The 16,768-nt window shown below is 55.5% G+C and overlaps 1 protein-coding gene across 1 annotated transcript in view; it reads right to left on the bottom strand.

Annotated features, from left to right (window-relative positions):
- Nucleotides 1–16,768, bottom strand: part of ASTN2 (astrotactin 2) — a 315,069-nt gene that overhangs the window by 3,204 nt on the left and 295,097 nt on the right. Inside the window, exons 20-21 of the mRNA XM_032200243.1 lie at nucleotides 5,311–5,411; nucleotides 3,955–4,138 (exon numbers count right to left, since the gene is read on the bottom strand). Of these exons, the coding sequence (XP_032056134.1) occupies nucleotides 3,955–4,138; nucleotides 5,311–5,411 (285 nt within the window). The remainder of the gene's footprint in view (nucleotides 1–3,954; nucleotides 4,139–5,310; nucleotides 5,412–16,768) is intronic.

Here is a 16,768-nt window from a genome sequence, read left to right as displayed (position 1 = left end):
ACCCAAGTGCTCCCTGCGGAGGGCTGTCGGGTCAGAACGACCACCTTTTCAAATACTGGAAATGAAATCTTCCTAAATGCTGACCAACCTCATCCCTGCCAGGAACTATAATTTATTGCCTTATTAAAGGGCAGGAATCAGGAGAGGACAGCAGGGGAGTGGGGTGGGGGGGTCATTCCCATGGCCAGCCCCCGAGCTCTTGGCCCTCCAAAGGACGGAGCAGCCCCCTTGTGTCACCCCACACCCCGGCCCTAATTCGGGGTGCCCCCCAGGGGTGCCCTCCCTCCTGTCCCATTGCAGGGGCAGTTGTTTTAAGTCGGCGCCAGCTGGGGACCGATTCTGCTCCCTGATTAAGTGACGGATTTAGGAGGTCACAGCCAAAGTCATAAATGATGGAGAGGGGGATTAAGAACAGTGACAGCTCCACGCGGCTGCTTCCCTCTCCGGTGCGAGGCGAGGTGTGGGGAGGGGGACGGGTGCCTGCTGTGGGGCACTTCCCACTTTCCTCCTGCATGAACCAGGCAGTGCCTGCAGGTGGGACTGGGCACTGGGTGCCTGGTTGCCATCCCCAGCTCAGGAAGGACGTGCCCAGCCCTGGGGTGCTCCTGCAGGAGAGGGACATCCCCGTCCCCTGTCCCCAGTGGCACAGGGGACAGCGATTGCTCACCTCGATGGCTGGCGTGGGATGAGAACGCAGCCAGAGCCAGCAAAACCCTGCCCTAGCTTGCCCAGGAGGAAGGTGCAGAAGGAGAAGGGACGTGAGGAAGCAGAGGGGCAGCGACACCTGGGCTGGAGGGGAGGACAAGCCTCCCGGGACACTGTGGGAGAGGGTGGCTGCCTGTGCGCTGTGTTCCCACACGGGGCGATTTTGTCATAAATTCTGATTTTTCCACTCTACTGAGAGCTGACCCGGGTCTGTCAGACCCTCATCTAGGAGGATAATGAGTCCGGGACTCGATGGCCTCTTATCACAGCCTCCCATCAGTACATTGCATTCCCCTCGGTACCAGAAGGCAGCTGCTCTGGAGATGCACTTCGCCTCCCGCGGCCGTCCCGGCTGCCTGCCTGGGGGACTTGCTGAGGGCAAGGCGAGCCTGTGAGCCCCGGTGCCACATCCTGACCCCCTGGTAGCCACAAGCAGGGGCACAGAGGGAGGATTTTAGCCTAATTCTTTCTCCTGCCTCCTCCTAAAAGCCAGGCTCTGCTTGCAGAGGTCACGAGAACCGTCCCAAAGCACAATATGAGAAAATAATAGAGAAATCGCCCTGTCGCTGCGTCAGGAAGCGCTCCCGCTGCACAGATCCAGAGGGCTGAATGCACAGTAGCATTAAACCTTCACTGGTTTAGACAGATTCCTCTGGTTTGTTGGAACAAATTAACTCTGCGAGATTCACTCGGTGTCTGCATGAGGAATGGGGGGAGCAGGAAAGGGGTTGTTGTTGCTCAAGGAGACGAGCAGGATGAAGCAAGCCAGGTGCCAAGATGCTGCTGACCACAGAAAGTCCTGGTTTAGGGCCACCTATGAGCTAAGTTTTTAATGTCTCCTTAATGTAAACCGTCTGGTTGGGACATCTGGCTGTCAGTGCGTCTTCTAGCAAGCAGCTGTTTGCAGTAACCTGTGGCTTTCATGGAAACTGGGCTCACGAGGACTCCAGTGTGATGTATTTATTACACGGAGGCAATCAACTTCCCTCTTGTCGCTCAGTTTTATGAGTGCACATTTACTGTGAATCCGAGGCTCATCTGATAAACATTTCAAGGTACGAAAATGAATGTCCCCCTGGGAAGGAGAACAGCCCGTCAATTAAAATCGTGTTACGAGATGGCCTCCCTTGGCAAATCCTCACTCGCCTCCCGCTACGTCAGTGCCTCCGTTTCTGTCCAAGCTCCCTGAGAAGCTGGGCTGGACTCTGCAGTGCTCTTGGCGAGAGCCTGGCACTGTTTGTGGACGCTTACTCTTGGCTGCAAGGCACACATTGAGTCCTCAGGTACAGGACAGGGGCACGCGGGCTCTGCTCGGAGGTTGCCTGGCTTGGTGTTGAAGATAGACAGCAGCCGGACTGACCGCTGGCTCCAGATGTAGCCCGGTTCAGCGTGGAGCAATACTTGGTTGGTTTAAATGTCACCTTACAAACCTCACAGCTCCACGCAGGTATCGGGGTAGCTGATATCCTGCAGCAAGCGTGCGGGATCTCAAGTGACAGGGCTGTGTAAGGAGAGGCTGATGGTCCCCAGGGGGGTACAGAGAGAGGAACAGCTGGAAAGGACGAACACGTCTGCAGTGTCATCAAAGAAGGAGGAAGGCAGAGGGAAGGAAGAGTGGCTCCATGTCAGGCGCTAATGAGCTACTGAAGAAATTACGACCAAGGTCATCTCTGTCAGAGGGCAAGCCCCAGGCCAGCTTAGATTTATGTCCAGGATGGAGGGAAACTGCTGTAGAGTGCTGTCATCCTGGTGCTATGGACAGATCCTCACTCGTGTCCAACAAACAGGAGTGGAGGGGAGAGAAAGAAAATCTTTTTCAGTTATTCAGGGACTGCCAGACCCCACTCCTCTGCCTTTCTCTGCACCCGTTTGTCAGAGAGCAGCGTGGTGGGTGAGGGTGCTGGAAGAACAGTGTCCATAAATGCTTCCAGGCAGGTCATGGCTATCCAAATCCCGTTGGAGATCTCAGGATGTCCAGAGAAAGAGAGATATGGCTACTTCCAAACATTTCTTGCTGGGCTTTTCCCAAGGGGCTGTGTCTAACATAAGGCTGTATGTAGGTAACACAAGGTGCTGTGCGCTCGCATCATTGCGTGGTGTCAGTGGCACCACAGGACGGAAATTTAGGAGGACATTTCTACTGCCGACATCAATGAGCTGAATTCATGTTTGGGGAAAGAGGGGCAGTGGAAAAGGGGGTCTTGGAAATATTTACAGTTTGTACAGCAACTATATTCCACTGGGAGGATAAAGATATGTCAGATCAGATAGAGAAGGAAATGCCCATGAAGCATACTATTTAGTAGAGCCAAGTTTACCACATACAGATTGCTCCATCATTGCCCCCCTCTGATGATACCAAACACCAAATCTACAGACAAAAGCAATAACCTATTTGCCAGCACCACAGCTCTCCTTCCAGGGGCTCAGAGCCCTTTTCACAGATGCACACCCCCTGCAGCTGGAGGCTGACATTTCCCCACACATCCCCAACCACGGGAGGAGGTGGAAGGTGCTCAAAGTCATGCCCCTACTGGCCATGGGGAATATTGTCCAGGTGTGGAGGGAGCCAGTACAAAAGGGGATGACAGAATGGGTCTGTCCTGGGTACAGAATCTGTTCCACTCTGGGGACAGACCTAGAGGTCACACCGTGTTCCCTGACACAGACGGGATCCACCAAAAAACACCCAGGAGGGGCTCTGCTGCTGTGCACAAACACTACAACATAAGGATGGATTTGCCCTGTGTTCCTCAGATACTTGTGTGGCTGTTGCTGCCTCCCGACGGCAGCTCTGGCTGCCTCCTGCCTGTACACATCACCCTTAGCACACCCGTACCCACTGCATTTTGGCTTCATCCCTTCCATTGCCCTTTCAAGCCACGTGCCCTGCAATTAACCTGGGCACCTCTGAATCCGAGGAGAGCCATGGTCTCACTTACCATTGTCTTGAAGATCCGAGTCCTGGCTTACACGCAGCTCCCTCACTCTGTCCTAGGCCTGATTTACTCCCCCAGTCCCCCCACAGCATTCCCAGCACACTCAGCTCCCTCCCTGCAGCAGCGCCCAGCTCAGCCTGGATTCCTGCTCAGCTGCTCGGTGCCCTAGATGCATTCATCCAAAGACCAGGTGGGACCTGGCACCCCTCTTGGGTGAACACCAGCAGGGAACATCCCTCAGCCACTAGGGAAGGCCAGGAGGGGCAGGGCAGGCAGCGGGGCTGGGGAGGACGCGGGCCAAGGCCGATACCTGGGCCCCAGCTCATCCTCGCTGCGCCAGACGAAGTCCCCAAACTTCTCATAGTGGGAGTTGTAGTGGTGCTGGACTCGGAAGAGCATGGAAGCAGAGACCTCCATCAGCGTGTTGTAGGCCGTCTGCTGCTCCTTCCCGCTGGTGTAGCCGTTGTAGAGGTTGTAGATCTTGTCAGCTATCTCTGGAAGGAACCAAGGGGACAGGATTTAATGAACATGGAGAGGAGAGGGATGAGCAGGGCCCTTGGCAGGAGGAGATGGTGCCTGGGACAGCTGCAAGTCCCCTGGGAGCCGCCTGCAGACCCATTTGGCAATTTGGAGAGCATCTTGCAGTGCCTCAGGTACTGCGGCGAGTGCCCCACACACATGGGGCAGCCCCAAAAACTCCAGCAAAACTCCATGGGGGAATGGGAGAAGGAGAGGATGAGGGCTGCCAGCACAGGCAGAGGCAGCTTTATCCTCCCCGTTAGGGCAGACAAGGTCTTCCCCTGTTCACCCAAACATCAGCAAATGCACAGCTGTGATGTGTAGGGTAGGAAGAACACGACTGTTGCTAACGAGATGGTGCTTCAGCCACAAGTGCCATGCATCATCATTGTGGGTACCTCCCAGAGCAGCTCGATTTATTAAACAAGAGGGTGCACTTTCTGCTGTAGAAAAGGATCTCTTTTTAGAAATGGAAAATGCACAGAAACCCATTTCATTCCTTTTCTTTAGTCTGCTCATTTGCTCATTTTTCTGGAAATGCTCATCAATAACACTCAGCCAAGTATTAATCAAAACTTCCTTTTGTGTGCTTTACAAAATAGAAAGCAAGAAAGGAAACAGGTAATGTGCCTTTCATGTAGATGAATCTTTTAAACTTTCAAAGCAGCAAAACCCTCAGGGAATCAGAGGGGAGAACAAACAGAATTAGTTTCAAAATTAGGAAATGCAGCTATGCAAGTGGTTGGTGTTTCCAGTTCAGAACCAAAGCAGCCACCACTGACAGCATTGGAGCGCCCAGAGGTGGCCGTGCCCCCGTCCCAGACAGGGCTGTCCCTTGTGCTTTTGCAGGATGTGATTGCCCTTTTCCGGGGATGTGTGTTAGTGGCTCCCATGACCGTGTGAGGGGACAGACACAGTGGCACTGTGCTGCACAGGACCACGGAGCCACCAGCTCCAACTGGGACTTCGCTACAAGACACTTGCAATTTGTCATCCCCTCCCAACCCAATGCCCAGCCTCATTTATGGAGTTTGTGTGCTGCAAGAGAGGGGACTGCAGGGGGTTGCAGGAGCACAATGGATACAGGAAAAGCAAAATTAACAGGAAATGTCTTTTGTCTTTGAAAATGAGGTGCCTGAGCACTGACCTTCTGCCTTGCTGTCATCCACCAGCGGGCAGGCTGTCCTCAGGGTGACCGTGCTCAGCTCCGAGTGTCTCCCTCGCGTGTCCACCGCATAGAGGGTGAATCTGGAAGGCAGGAAGGAAAAATACATCTTTATCCCTCAGCCCAACACCACCGGGTTGTTATGGGAACTGCCCTGGGGAGAGAAGGGAAGAATGCGGTCCAGGCTCCCATCAGTCACTCCTGTCATCTCAAGGAGATGTGAGAAGGTCGCGGGCTCAGAACTGGAGAGCACCCAGAGGGAGAAGCCAGGGCCGTGGGGACAGGTCCGAGCTGCACGGTGCCGCCACATGCCCGGGGAAGGATGCAAACCCCTCCAGGGTGCTGAGCCATGCACACAGGAGCACCCGGCAGTGCTGCGGGGCTCGTACCTCCTTGCAGCAGGGCAGTAATTCCTGCCCTAAGTAGGCTCGTGCTGACAAGCGACAGCTCGCACACATCCTGCGAACGGCCCTTGAGGTTGTTTTCTCCCTCATTTCCTCACCAGGGTGGGGCTGGTTAAAGGGTGGGAACGATAATTTCACACTTGAAGCTAATGGAGAGCATCTGACAGTAAAATACGGCTTTTGTGCTGGATGGAGCATTGAATAAACAGGCTGTGGCTGCATGGGACGTCCCGGGATGCTGAGCTCAGAGCCCTGGTCAGAATATCAAGGCTCCAACACGAGAATGCTTCTTCGCAGCAGGAGCAATAATCTTCTGTCCACTCTCCCAAAATGCATCAGTTTGTGTCTATTCACTCCGAGCCAGGCAGGGGAACTCAAGCTGGCTTTGACAAAAGTGCAGGGGCAGGCGAGAACCCCGCAGAGATGCCTGGTAGGGGGGTACCCAGGTCCCAGGAAAGAACACGGCCCCGCTCTTATCCCAAGGGAAAACTGCAGAGCGCCATAAAAGCAGCTGAAGCTTAAATGGGATTGAGACCCCCAAGGCATGTTTATTTAAGGAATGGTCCTAACTCCTCAGCACCCTTAGAGGGGACAGGAGCAATGCTTCCCCTTTCCTTAGCCCCCCCGGCAGCCACCCTGCGTGCCCCACAGGCAGCTGATAAGGGCTGACATTTGTGCGGCAGCGATTCCCAGAGCAGGACATGCTCTCTCGGAGCAATTAGCATCAGCTCCTTAACAATACCCGCTGACTGAAAGGACGCCAGCAGACTGCCAAGGAACCCACTTGTGTGTAGGGACAACTCCCGTTTTCACAAAGCCGGGGCGGGCAGGAGACGCACACGCTGAGCTCGCCCAAGGAGCTGCTATTTAATTCTCTGGCATGACATCATTTTCCATAATTTACAAGGAACGGAGCTCCGAGTGGGAGCATCTCAGGAAGGATGTCCGCACTGCGCGACTTCACAAGTACCACACACAGGCTGTTCTCCCGCTATAATTAAGGGACAGCAGCAGAGCAATAGGGGAATGGGAATTCAGGGCAGGAGTGTGACTGCGGGGCTTTGCAGCCCAGCCCGCAGGAGCCGCCTTCCCTCCTCGCTCTCCAGCAGAGGAGCGGTTCAAGGTGAGGAAGGAGGCTCCTTCTGGCAGCAGGGGATGTTTCTGCGGTTTTGCAGCATGAAATCTCCCCTCTGTGGGTCCGGAGAGCAGCAGCAATAGGGGCACCCAGTGCTGAGTGAGGACCCCAGCCCTGCAGCCCACCCAGGCACCATCGGTGGGCATTGCTTTTCTTGCTCACCAGCATGAGCCTGGCAAGCAGTAAGGGGCTCAACGAGAGGGTTTCTGCTGCGAGCTGATCTCCCTGATCTCCGTCCCCATCCTGGGGTCGTTCACTCAGCTGTGTTTGTTGCATCCCCTTTTGTAAATGGGAGCACGCAGCTAATGTGCAACCTCTGCTCTGCCCGCAGCAGCTCGGGCTGTGAGGCTCCATTAGCTCGGAGGTAATCGGTGCCAGAGCGCTTCCCTCGAAAACAGCAGACTTTTATCAAAACAATTGTAATAGTCGGCAATTAGTGCCCGCATCACCCATTCCACCGCCGGCGGGGTCAGGAGAGGGCATCTCTGCTTGGCAGGGTGCTAAAGCGCAGCCTGCCCTCCGGGTGATGGTAAGGACCCGCGGCAGCCCTTTGGCTGTGCTTTTGCCCTCTGCCAACAGGAACAGAAACAAAGTCACTCAAATGCCAAGAGCAAGAGCATCTGGAACGGTCAGGGCTGGGTTAAAAAACAGATCAACAAACAAGCCCTCCGTATCATCATGTTCTCTGATGAGATTAAAAAAAAATAAAATAAAACTAGAGCCTAAATGGAAAAACAGGAGAAATAAAGTGGGGTTGATCTGGTCATAAAGAGTGTTTTGCCTCACCTGAAATTAGTCCTCCTCCAGAGACCCTGGAGGAAAGGTTTTCTTTTCCATTCACTGAACGAGGAATGTTTTGGAACCAGCACCAATAAATTCAGCTTTGGTGGAAGCTGGCAGCCCCAGCACTACGCAGCCCTCTGCCCCTCTCCAGCTCCTTCCAATGAGTGATCTCAGAGGGTTTTAGCATTAATTATGGTCTAAAGGATCACCCTGAAGCACAGCAGTATTAATAACTCCGTTTTATCGATGGTAAACAGAGACATATGGGGTGAAGCATCTCGCCCAGGAGAGCCTCAGTGACGTGGGCAGTTTGCAAATGCAGGAGAGGATGGGTCCCAATCTTCTTCTCAAACCACTTGACCACCCAGCCTCTCTGCAGCAAAACACTTTTACAGCCAGTTAATGGCACTGCGCAGAGTGCTGGGGGTTATTTTTTTTTCCCCTTTATTTCCGGAAACAGACAATTAAGAGAAGAGAGTGCAAAGATTTGTGGCTCGGCGTAAACCCTGCATTAACAGGCGGCTCCTGCTCAACGCATCCGAGAGGAACCTCTGGCAGGGCTGGGACCAGCCTGGGACCCAAGGGGCACCAAGAGGGTGGGCAGCTGGTGAGAGGACAGGGACCACCGGCAGGGACAGGGACGTCTGCATGGCAAACACAGGGAAATGAGTGAGCATAAAGGAGGGAGGGAGGCACGCAGAGCCCCTGGCTGGCTGGAGCCCAGCTCTGCACATGCTGGGCTATGTGGGCATCCTCCTGCCACACTTACATCCCCTTGTGGCACCTGAGGACAAAACGGGCAACAGCTCTGCCAACAGTGACCTGCACCTGATTATGCCAACACTGCCCTTTAGAGAATTTGTACCACAAAACGAGGCTGGAGAGCGGCTCTGAGGGTTTTGCCCACGGCAGAGGATTTTGGAGGTGCAGTCAGCGCCAGGAACCGAAAGGTCCCAGACCCACACTCACTGCATGAAGTCACGCCAGACAACCTGGGATGCCATACGGGAGCATCCTGGCAGAGCTCCTCCACAACCTGGGGGTGTTTTGTGTAGCCATAACCATGCCCCGTGACGCTTTCTCACGTTCCCTCTGTTTTCCAAAGGAGCTGGGGGCTATCTGCTGCTGCCTCACAGCTGGCCCTACTTTTCAGCTGTGCCCTCGGTAAGATCCCATGTGAGCCCTGCCGTCAGAGAGCGAGTGAGATGGGTTTTGCCCAGAGGGGTTCCAAGGAGCATTTCACCACTGCAAGCACATCCGCTCTTGGCAGAGAGCAGCCCCTCCATGCCTGGAAACGCAGCCACCTCTGCAGCGAAACAGCACACCAAGTCCTATAAAATAAGGCTGCTCCAATGTTTACTACTATATTGAAACCCACTGGGACCAGAAGGAACTTTGAGAGAGAGATAGAAAGCAATTAACATGTGGCCTCATGAAATGTCAGCAACACCTTCCTCGTAGAAACCCCACCCAAAGTTGGCTAAAGCCTGGATTTTATCACTAAGCTCGAGATACTTCTGGGGGGGGGAAGAGAAAGCGGGATGGGGGGGTTAGAGTTTCAGTTCCTGGAATCCAGTGATTGTGGAAGATTGTCAATTGCATTCAAAAAGAAGAAGAAGAAGAAGAAAAAAAAAAAAAAAAAGAACAATATGTTTCTAGTCTTTCTCAATGCAGAGAAAAAAAAAAAGAAAATACAAAATTCTAAAGGCACAAAACCACAAGGCTGAGAATGAAACCCCAGAACGTGTTATTTATTTATAGACAACAATGCCGGCTCATGATTTTTTAACTCCATCTCATGATGCTCATGCTGTTTGAGTGCTTTACTCATGATCCTTATTTGTGGGAAGGGAGATAAGGGTTTCTGTGTCTGACCTTCCTTAGTTGGCGGCGGATTTCTTTACATGCTGCAGAGATATCCCAGGCATTTCTGCTCTGGCGCGTGCACTGCTCTTCCCGAAGCTTTCTGGGCTCATGCAGCTGGTCAATGTGATGCTGTACCACAACCAAGCAGCTTGGGCTGCAGAAAAAAGGGCCCAATAAGGAGTCCACAAAGCATCTGCCAAACACCCGTGTGAGGTTAGCGAGTGCCTATGAGCAGCAGCTGCGCAGCAAACCCGGCCATGCTAAGGCATCCCCTGCAGCACGTAAATGGGGCGCAGGGCAGAGACGCTGCCCCAGCAGCTCCAGAGCCCAGCGTCACGGAGAAGCTCGGTCTCATGCTTTCCGAAGTGGAGCAACCACGCCGTGCTCTTGCCAGGAGGGCTTGGTGTGAGCTTGGCTGATAAGCCTGGGCTCAGCGCCTCTCTCTCCTGCAGCCCTGGGGCTCTGCTTTGCTGCTCGCTCCAAGGCAGACCTTTGCAGCGTGGCTACGGTACCACCACCCCTGATGCTGAGCATGAAAATGCAGCCCCTGGCCTGGCTCATGCACATCCCATGGTTGGTCGCAGCTCATCTGTGCCACCAGCACAGCCTGGGCTCCCCAGGCTCACACACAACCGGCACCGCGTGGCTGAGGCTGGCCCAGCGAGCCGACACAAACACATCCCGCCCCTGCTCTTTTCATTTCCTGCTCCAGCTGAAAAACAATTTGATGGCCTCTGTTTAAAAGCCCCTGGCAGAGCAGCTCCTGGCAATCCCCGCCTGCTCCCAGCCGCTCAGTGACCCCACGATGGGGCGTGGGACACCGCCAGCAAAGCGTGGGCTGTGCCCGAGCACATGCAGGATGGAGCATCGCTCAGTTCCCAACAGCAGCCTCCCCGAACCATCACTGCCGCCAGGTGGGAGAGCACAGGGGTGGAGCTGAGCCGTGGGTGCTGCAACCCCAGCTGTGTGCCGTGGGGTTGTGCGTGGTCCTGGCCCAGCCATGGGGCTGCTGGGTGCCCACCCACCCCTGTCCCCATGTTGGGGGTGCCCAGATGTGGCTGGAGGGAGCTGAGCGTCACAGCAAGTCTCATGGATGGGCACAGAGCAGGAGCAGGAGCAGGAGCAGGAGCAGGAGCAGGGCTTGTCTGCCAGCAGCTGTCTGGGCAAGCACAGAAGGGGGGTGTTCAGTGCAAGCATTTCCAATTCAGAAACCATTATGTTTTAAAAAATAATCCAATCAAATAAAAAGCAACCCATCCACACCAGCCACAGGAATGCACTTTAGCTTACTGGTAACTCTGTGATTTGAGGTAATTAAGAAAGGTAAATGAGAGCCACCCCTCTGGTCTCTGTAGCAAACAGTGAGCACACAATGAGTAGCAAGGGCTTTTTTGGAAGGAGAAGCTTTCTGTGTCCATCTGCCGGGCCTCCTTTTTGGGCTGGTTGGTCATGGTGGGCCCCTCTTTGTGGTGCCAGTTAGTGAGGTGGGCTCGGGGTACCAGAGACCTCACAGCTTGGGGTTTGGGCTGAGCTTTACAAGGCAGTGGACATTCTCTTGTTGTCTCCTTGGGTCTGGCATGGTGACAAATATCACGGCAATCAGATGGAACTGGTAGGGCATTTGAAGGCTGGCAGGAACACAGGGCTGGGCTGTGCTGGCATAGAGGGGGCTTCCTGTGGTGGAAAAGGGGCTGCTGAGCACCTTGGAGCCTGCTGCATGGGGAGAGGACCTGAGGGAGGTGACACCAACTGCTCCCACCTCCCAGTGGTGCTGCTCATGGAGCACACCCCTTCCACAAAGGGACCAGCATCTCCTTTGTGCTGCCATCATTTTTGGCTTTGCCTTTCCACTTGTGCCTATGCTGCACAAAGGAAGCAGCGGATCCTGAAAAAAAATATTTTTTAGAAAGCTCTCCTCCCATCTCCACCACCCAAGAAAAGCACCTTTTATAACTGGGCTTCTTCCAGCCATCTGTGACGAGTGCCCCATGTCCCAGCAGCGCGCCAGCAGGACAGGCGAGCAGCACCGCGGGTGCCACGCCAGGTACTGGAGCTCTGCCGCCCCGCGCGCACGAGCCTGTCAGTAACTGTTCTCACCGTTCACACCTCTTTTTTTTTCTTTTTCCAGGACAGCAAATGCTGTGAGACTAATCGTTACCCTTCAACAGATGCCTTCCAACAATGCTGGAGAGTGGTTGTCAGATGGAGGGAAATAAATGTACCTGCCACGGCGAGCTTCAGGTGTCGGATGCTTTTTGGAAGCGCGCAAAGCAGCGTCCATCAAATCCTGCTGGCAGGGGGAAGACAAGACAAGGGGCTGCTCGCTGGGGCAGGGTTTTGCTTGCTGAAGGAGACTTCTGGAGAAAGGCAGACCTGGGCTCTGAGATGGTGAGGTGAGCACGTCTATATGCAAGGTGGATCCCCAGGCAGCACCACGGAGTGAGCTCTGCTGGAGCCCCACCAGCTCGGGTGCTGAGGAACAGCAAAATGCCGCTCTGTTACTTTGGGCACTCAAGCACCGTCTCTGCAGGGCACTGGCTCAGCACGCTGCGCTGCTCCGTGCCTGTAGGCTCGCCTGCTGTCCCCCAGCTGGAAGGCAACGGGCAGCCAGAAGCTGGAGGGAAGGGCTGAGTGCCTGGCCCCTGCACCAAGTGGCAGAGCCGGGCTGCCTTTGGTGTGCTCGTGCCCCTCACAGCGTTTCATCCATCTCTCCTCATTTCAGAGCCCTGTCAAACACAGTCCCAATAAAAAGATGAAAGGGAAAGAAGGAAATTAATTAAAAATCCTGTGCAGGCTACTGCCCAGATCCACTGCCTTGCTGCAAGAGAAATCCCTGGTAGGACAGGCGCTGCAGGCACAATGTCTCCGTTTCCCCAGATTTCCCTAGAAGCCCTGTCCATAGCCCCCCCAGCCCCAGCACAGCAATTCCCAGCACCGCAGTGGCTGTGAAAGAGAGCCTTGATACATGGCCACCTCCTGCTCCCTGGAGCCCTGCTCCTGAATGCGACCTGTGTTGGAGGGCCAACATCCCACAAGGCGCTCCTTTGCCATCCGCACACCTTGCGGGAGGCAGTGCCAAGACGGCCGTAGGCAAAAACGTGTCTCACTGCAACCGAGGGGAAAACCCAGCCAGATCCAGCAGGGCCAAGGTTTTAAGCAGGAGGCGCAGTGCTGCCACTGCAGCCCCTCTTTTCGCTGCATCCCCACGGTGCTGTCACCATCCTGGGGCTGAGAGCACCCGCGGTGCCTGCTGAACTCCCCCCTCTCCTTTTTCTCTCTCTTGCAGCTTTCCTCCCGTGGCACCCCTGCTCTGTGCAGCCTCTGCAAGCAGCAGGTAATTGGTCCCTCACCCCTTGCTTGTGACACGGTTTCTGTTTCCCTGGTGCATGGCTCATGTTCAGAACACGTCCTGGCAGCAGCAGCTTTACAGCACTGACCGAGGCAGAGCAGAGCAAGTGCCCGTACAGAGAGGGGCTGCTGCACTGGAAAAAGCTCCTGGTGGGGATGAAATGTGGATGAGAGAACAGCTCCTTGGCACGGGAGCAGGACAGCGCATCCAAAAAGCAGCCCTGAAATGAGATAACGTTAACACAGCATGTCGCAACCCTGAGGCTTCTGCTCCTATGCTCACTCCAAGGACTAAGGGGTCTTGGTCTTTTGTTAGCTTGAAGGTGCCCAGCAAAGCCTCAGGATGTCCCGGAGACAGCTCCCAAATGTTGGGGATGGGACAATAGCAGAAAGAGCTGGATCACTGTGGAATTATCAGATATGAGAAGAGGAGACGGGGTGTTCAAGGTCCACGTTTTTTGGTGGTTGTGTCCCTTCGTCCTGCTGGCTGTGAGGATGAGGTTTAGCAGATGTGCTCATAGAGGCAATGCAGCAAGAGCTGGCCTGACCCTTCACAGCCTTCACTGCCTGTCCCAGGGCTCATGGCAAGCTGTCCCCACTCACCTGGCAAGGTCACAGAGGGACCCGGATCACCCAGGAGGTGAGTCTTAGTGTCCTTTGGTGGAGGGAAGGACCAGGAGGAGGTGGAGCTGAGCCACTCTGGCTGGTGTCTTTGTCTCCAGTGAAGCAAAAGCATCTCCTATCGGTCTGTCAAGCGCCAGAGTCCCTGTTCTGCTGGGACTCACCAGGAGATCCCAAACAAAGCCCTTGCACGAAGGTCAAGCGAGTCGCCTCCGGCTCCCCGTGCTGCTGGAACAATTCCCCCCACTTGGCTCGGGTGGGAGCTGCGGGCTGCAAACCACAGGAGCTCGCCCTGCTCCGGCTGCAGAGCGTCAGCGGGAGCTGGTGATGGAAGCGAACTGTCCTGGGAGGGCTTTCCCCAGGCTCAGCGTCCCCCAGCTCCTGCCGCAGTCTTTACCCTGGCACCGTGACACCCATCGCTCCTGCTCTCTGCCAGACCTGAGCACCCCGATCCCCCTGCTGCTGGGACCCCCCGACAGCACCCACGTCCTCTCTCCCTCTGGCTGCAACGCCTTCTGCTCTCCCCGCAGCCCCTGCCCTGTCCCTGGGGTCGGGGACAAGCCTGCCCCTCTTCCCTGAGCCCCAGACAACCCAAAGCCTCCAGCCTCAGCTCCATGATGTTACGTGTTTAGGGGTAGGTCATTATTTTGAGGTTTTGCTCAGCTTCTTTGTAAAAGTAAGTGGCTGGGTGGGTTTCAGCCTCATCTGAAAGCATTAGCATGTGAGTCCTGTGTGCCGGGTGGGTCTCCAGAGAGACACGTCGCTTTGGGTACCTTCCTGCACCTTGGGCCAGCGTGGGACCGCTGCTCTCCTCCCTCCGAGCACGGCTGTGGCTGCAGGAGACGAGAAGGCTGCTCAGAAGGCGAGGGAGAATAAATCAAACTCTTCCTCCCGTTGTGCCAGGGAGAAAGGAGAGAGAAGAGAGGCCCTGGACCCCTGTGGCGAGCTCCACAATGGAAATGTTCGCAGCTAACCATACCAGCCACTTAACCTACAAATGCTCTGCGAAGCTTGGCCATGGCCGGCCCCAGGGAGATGAGGGGAGAGGAAGGTTGTGACCCTTGGCAAATTGGGAAACGTTTGCCCCTCCCAACCTCACAGTCATTCTAAACAAGAACCAGACACTCCACAGTTTGCTACCCCAGGAGTTCCCCTTGGTGGGGCTTGTTCTCATCCTCCTGGGGGCTTGGCTTCCATCTGGACTGCTGGTTGAAATCCAGCCCAGACTGGTAGCGACTTCAAAAGGCAGTGTCATCTGAGGAGTAGTGGGTGGTCTATGTCAAGCGAGTTGATGGCTCTCTGTTCTTATATAAGCCACCACAATAGGGCCTCCTGGTCGAGAGCCTGAGAAGAAAGGCAACGGGCCGCACCGACTGCAGGGAGCGGGGTCTCCCTCGGCCCTGGGGTGGTCGCTGCGGCGCAGGACGCATCACCTTCGGCCGGCACGGGGCGGCTGCGTGCCCCCTGCCCGCAGCGTCCAGCTCCGTTGGGTTTGTCCTCTGGCACCGCCTGCCAGCCCCGGCTTCACCCTCCTCCTAAAACAAAGCAACCCGGAGCCTGCCAACAATCAAAGCACACAATGGGACGGCTGGGAGGCGGGGGGACGCCTCCGCTTGCCTCCGCTCGCAAAATCCAAGGAGGGAGCCAAATGCACCGGCCTCCAAGCGAGAGGTGGTCATGACTTGCACTGGTCTGTGAGAGTGGGTCCTTGCCACGGCCCCTCCATGCCCCAAACCCACCCGGCAAGGACTGTGTGTGCCAGCAAGCCCCAGCAGAAGGATGCCAGCCCATTCCCCAGCCACCGTTGCCCGCCGGCCTCTGCCCCGTGGCCCCGGCTGGCAGGGGGACGTGGTGAGCGGCTGGCAGCGGGCGGGAGGTTCTCACAGCTCCGGCAGGGACAGGGTGGCGGGGGGGTGGGTGGGAGAGAAACAAATAATAAAAACAAAATCCCAGTAAGCACGTTAGAATTCGTTTGAAGTGCAGGGGAGCTTTCAGGCAGGGTTATGTACATCTCCCAGCCCGGCGTGATTTACACATTCCTTGCAAGCAAAGGAATCTTCCCCGATTTGAAGTAAAACAGATGTTTTGGGTTTTTCTCCCCCCCCCCTCCCCACCCCCTTTTAATCATTTCTTTATTGAAATGATGGCTATACGGCCGAGCAGTCCTAAGAGCGAGCCCTGCTACCCCCAGCTGGCCTCCGAGGGGCTGGACACCCGCTCCCATGCACCACGGAGCCGCCTCGCTCCTGCAGCACGGCACGGGATGGGTTGGCAAGTGTCCGGAGGTGCTGCTCCAGAGACACCTCTCCTGGGGATCTCCTCCCTTGTTTTTCACTCCAGGAGCAGGGACTGCAGCTCCCGGCAGCTCTTCTGAGCTAACACACGAGTCCACCAGCCGTGCTCCACCAGCCCAGGTGAGGGCTCCAGCACTTCTTCCATCAACCACCGGTCCAGGGGACTTGCTGTGCTTGATGGTGGGACTTGCCCATGCCCCTAGACCCCAGCACCATACCTCACCCCATTTGTGATCTGTCCTGAGGGCATTTTTTAAGAACGGTAGCCCAGCAGATGCCCACGAACTGCAAGGGTAACGGGAAGGAAGCACAGAAGCCGCGATGCTCTCGCACCCCCAAGCGCAGCCAAGCACAGGGGATGGAGTTTCTCTCTTGGTTCGAGCACTGTGTCATCTCAGCCAAGTCACTTTGCCCCTATTTTTATCCCATTTTTTCTACCCAGGAAAGTCATTCAGGGAAGGAACTTTCTTTTCCCAGGGGTATGCCCAGCACTGAGTGCAACGGGGGCTTCTGAGCACTGGTTGATGCTGCAAACTACCAGTGCAGCCGTGCTCTCGAATTTACACTCATAATAATAACTCATGGCCAGTAGCAAACCCATCCAGCTACCCCATCTTTCCTTTCTTTCTCTTTTTCTTTCTTCTCCTTTTTTCTTTCAAATCCTGCTGTTATTTCTCAGTACTTCGTTGGTGGCAGGGTGGGAAGGCTTTCTGTGACACATTGGCGTACCGTTGGGACTCACTCCCATTCCCGTCTGGTACACGCGATTGCACAAGAGAGAGAAACAAACGGGGATGAGGAAATGCGTGTTTATGAGAGGCAGCGCTGTCATCGTGAGCAAGGGACCCCCCGCAAGAGAACCAGCCTGGGAGCCGGTTGAGAGTTTCCATTCTCTCCTAACACTCCATTCATGCCTTGTTTCATACCTCCCCGGGGGCTGCGCCACTGGCCGCGGTCCCACCGCGCGGCGCGGGGCTCACCCCCCCACG

This window comes from Aythya fuligula, chromosome 19 (genome assembly GCF_009819795.1).
Source record: "Aythya fuligula isolate bAytFul2 chromosome 19, bAytFul2.pri, whole genome shotgun sequence".
NCBI classification, from domain to species: domain Eukaryota; kingdom Metazoa; phylum Chordata; class Aves; order Anseriformes; family Anatidae; genus Aythya; species Aythya fuligula.
Note: the sequence above shows the minus strand (reverse complement) of the source record. Positions and strands in the feature narration are given on the sequence as shown.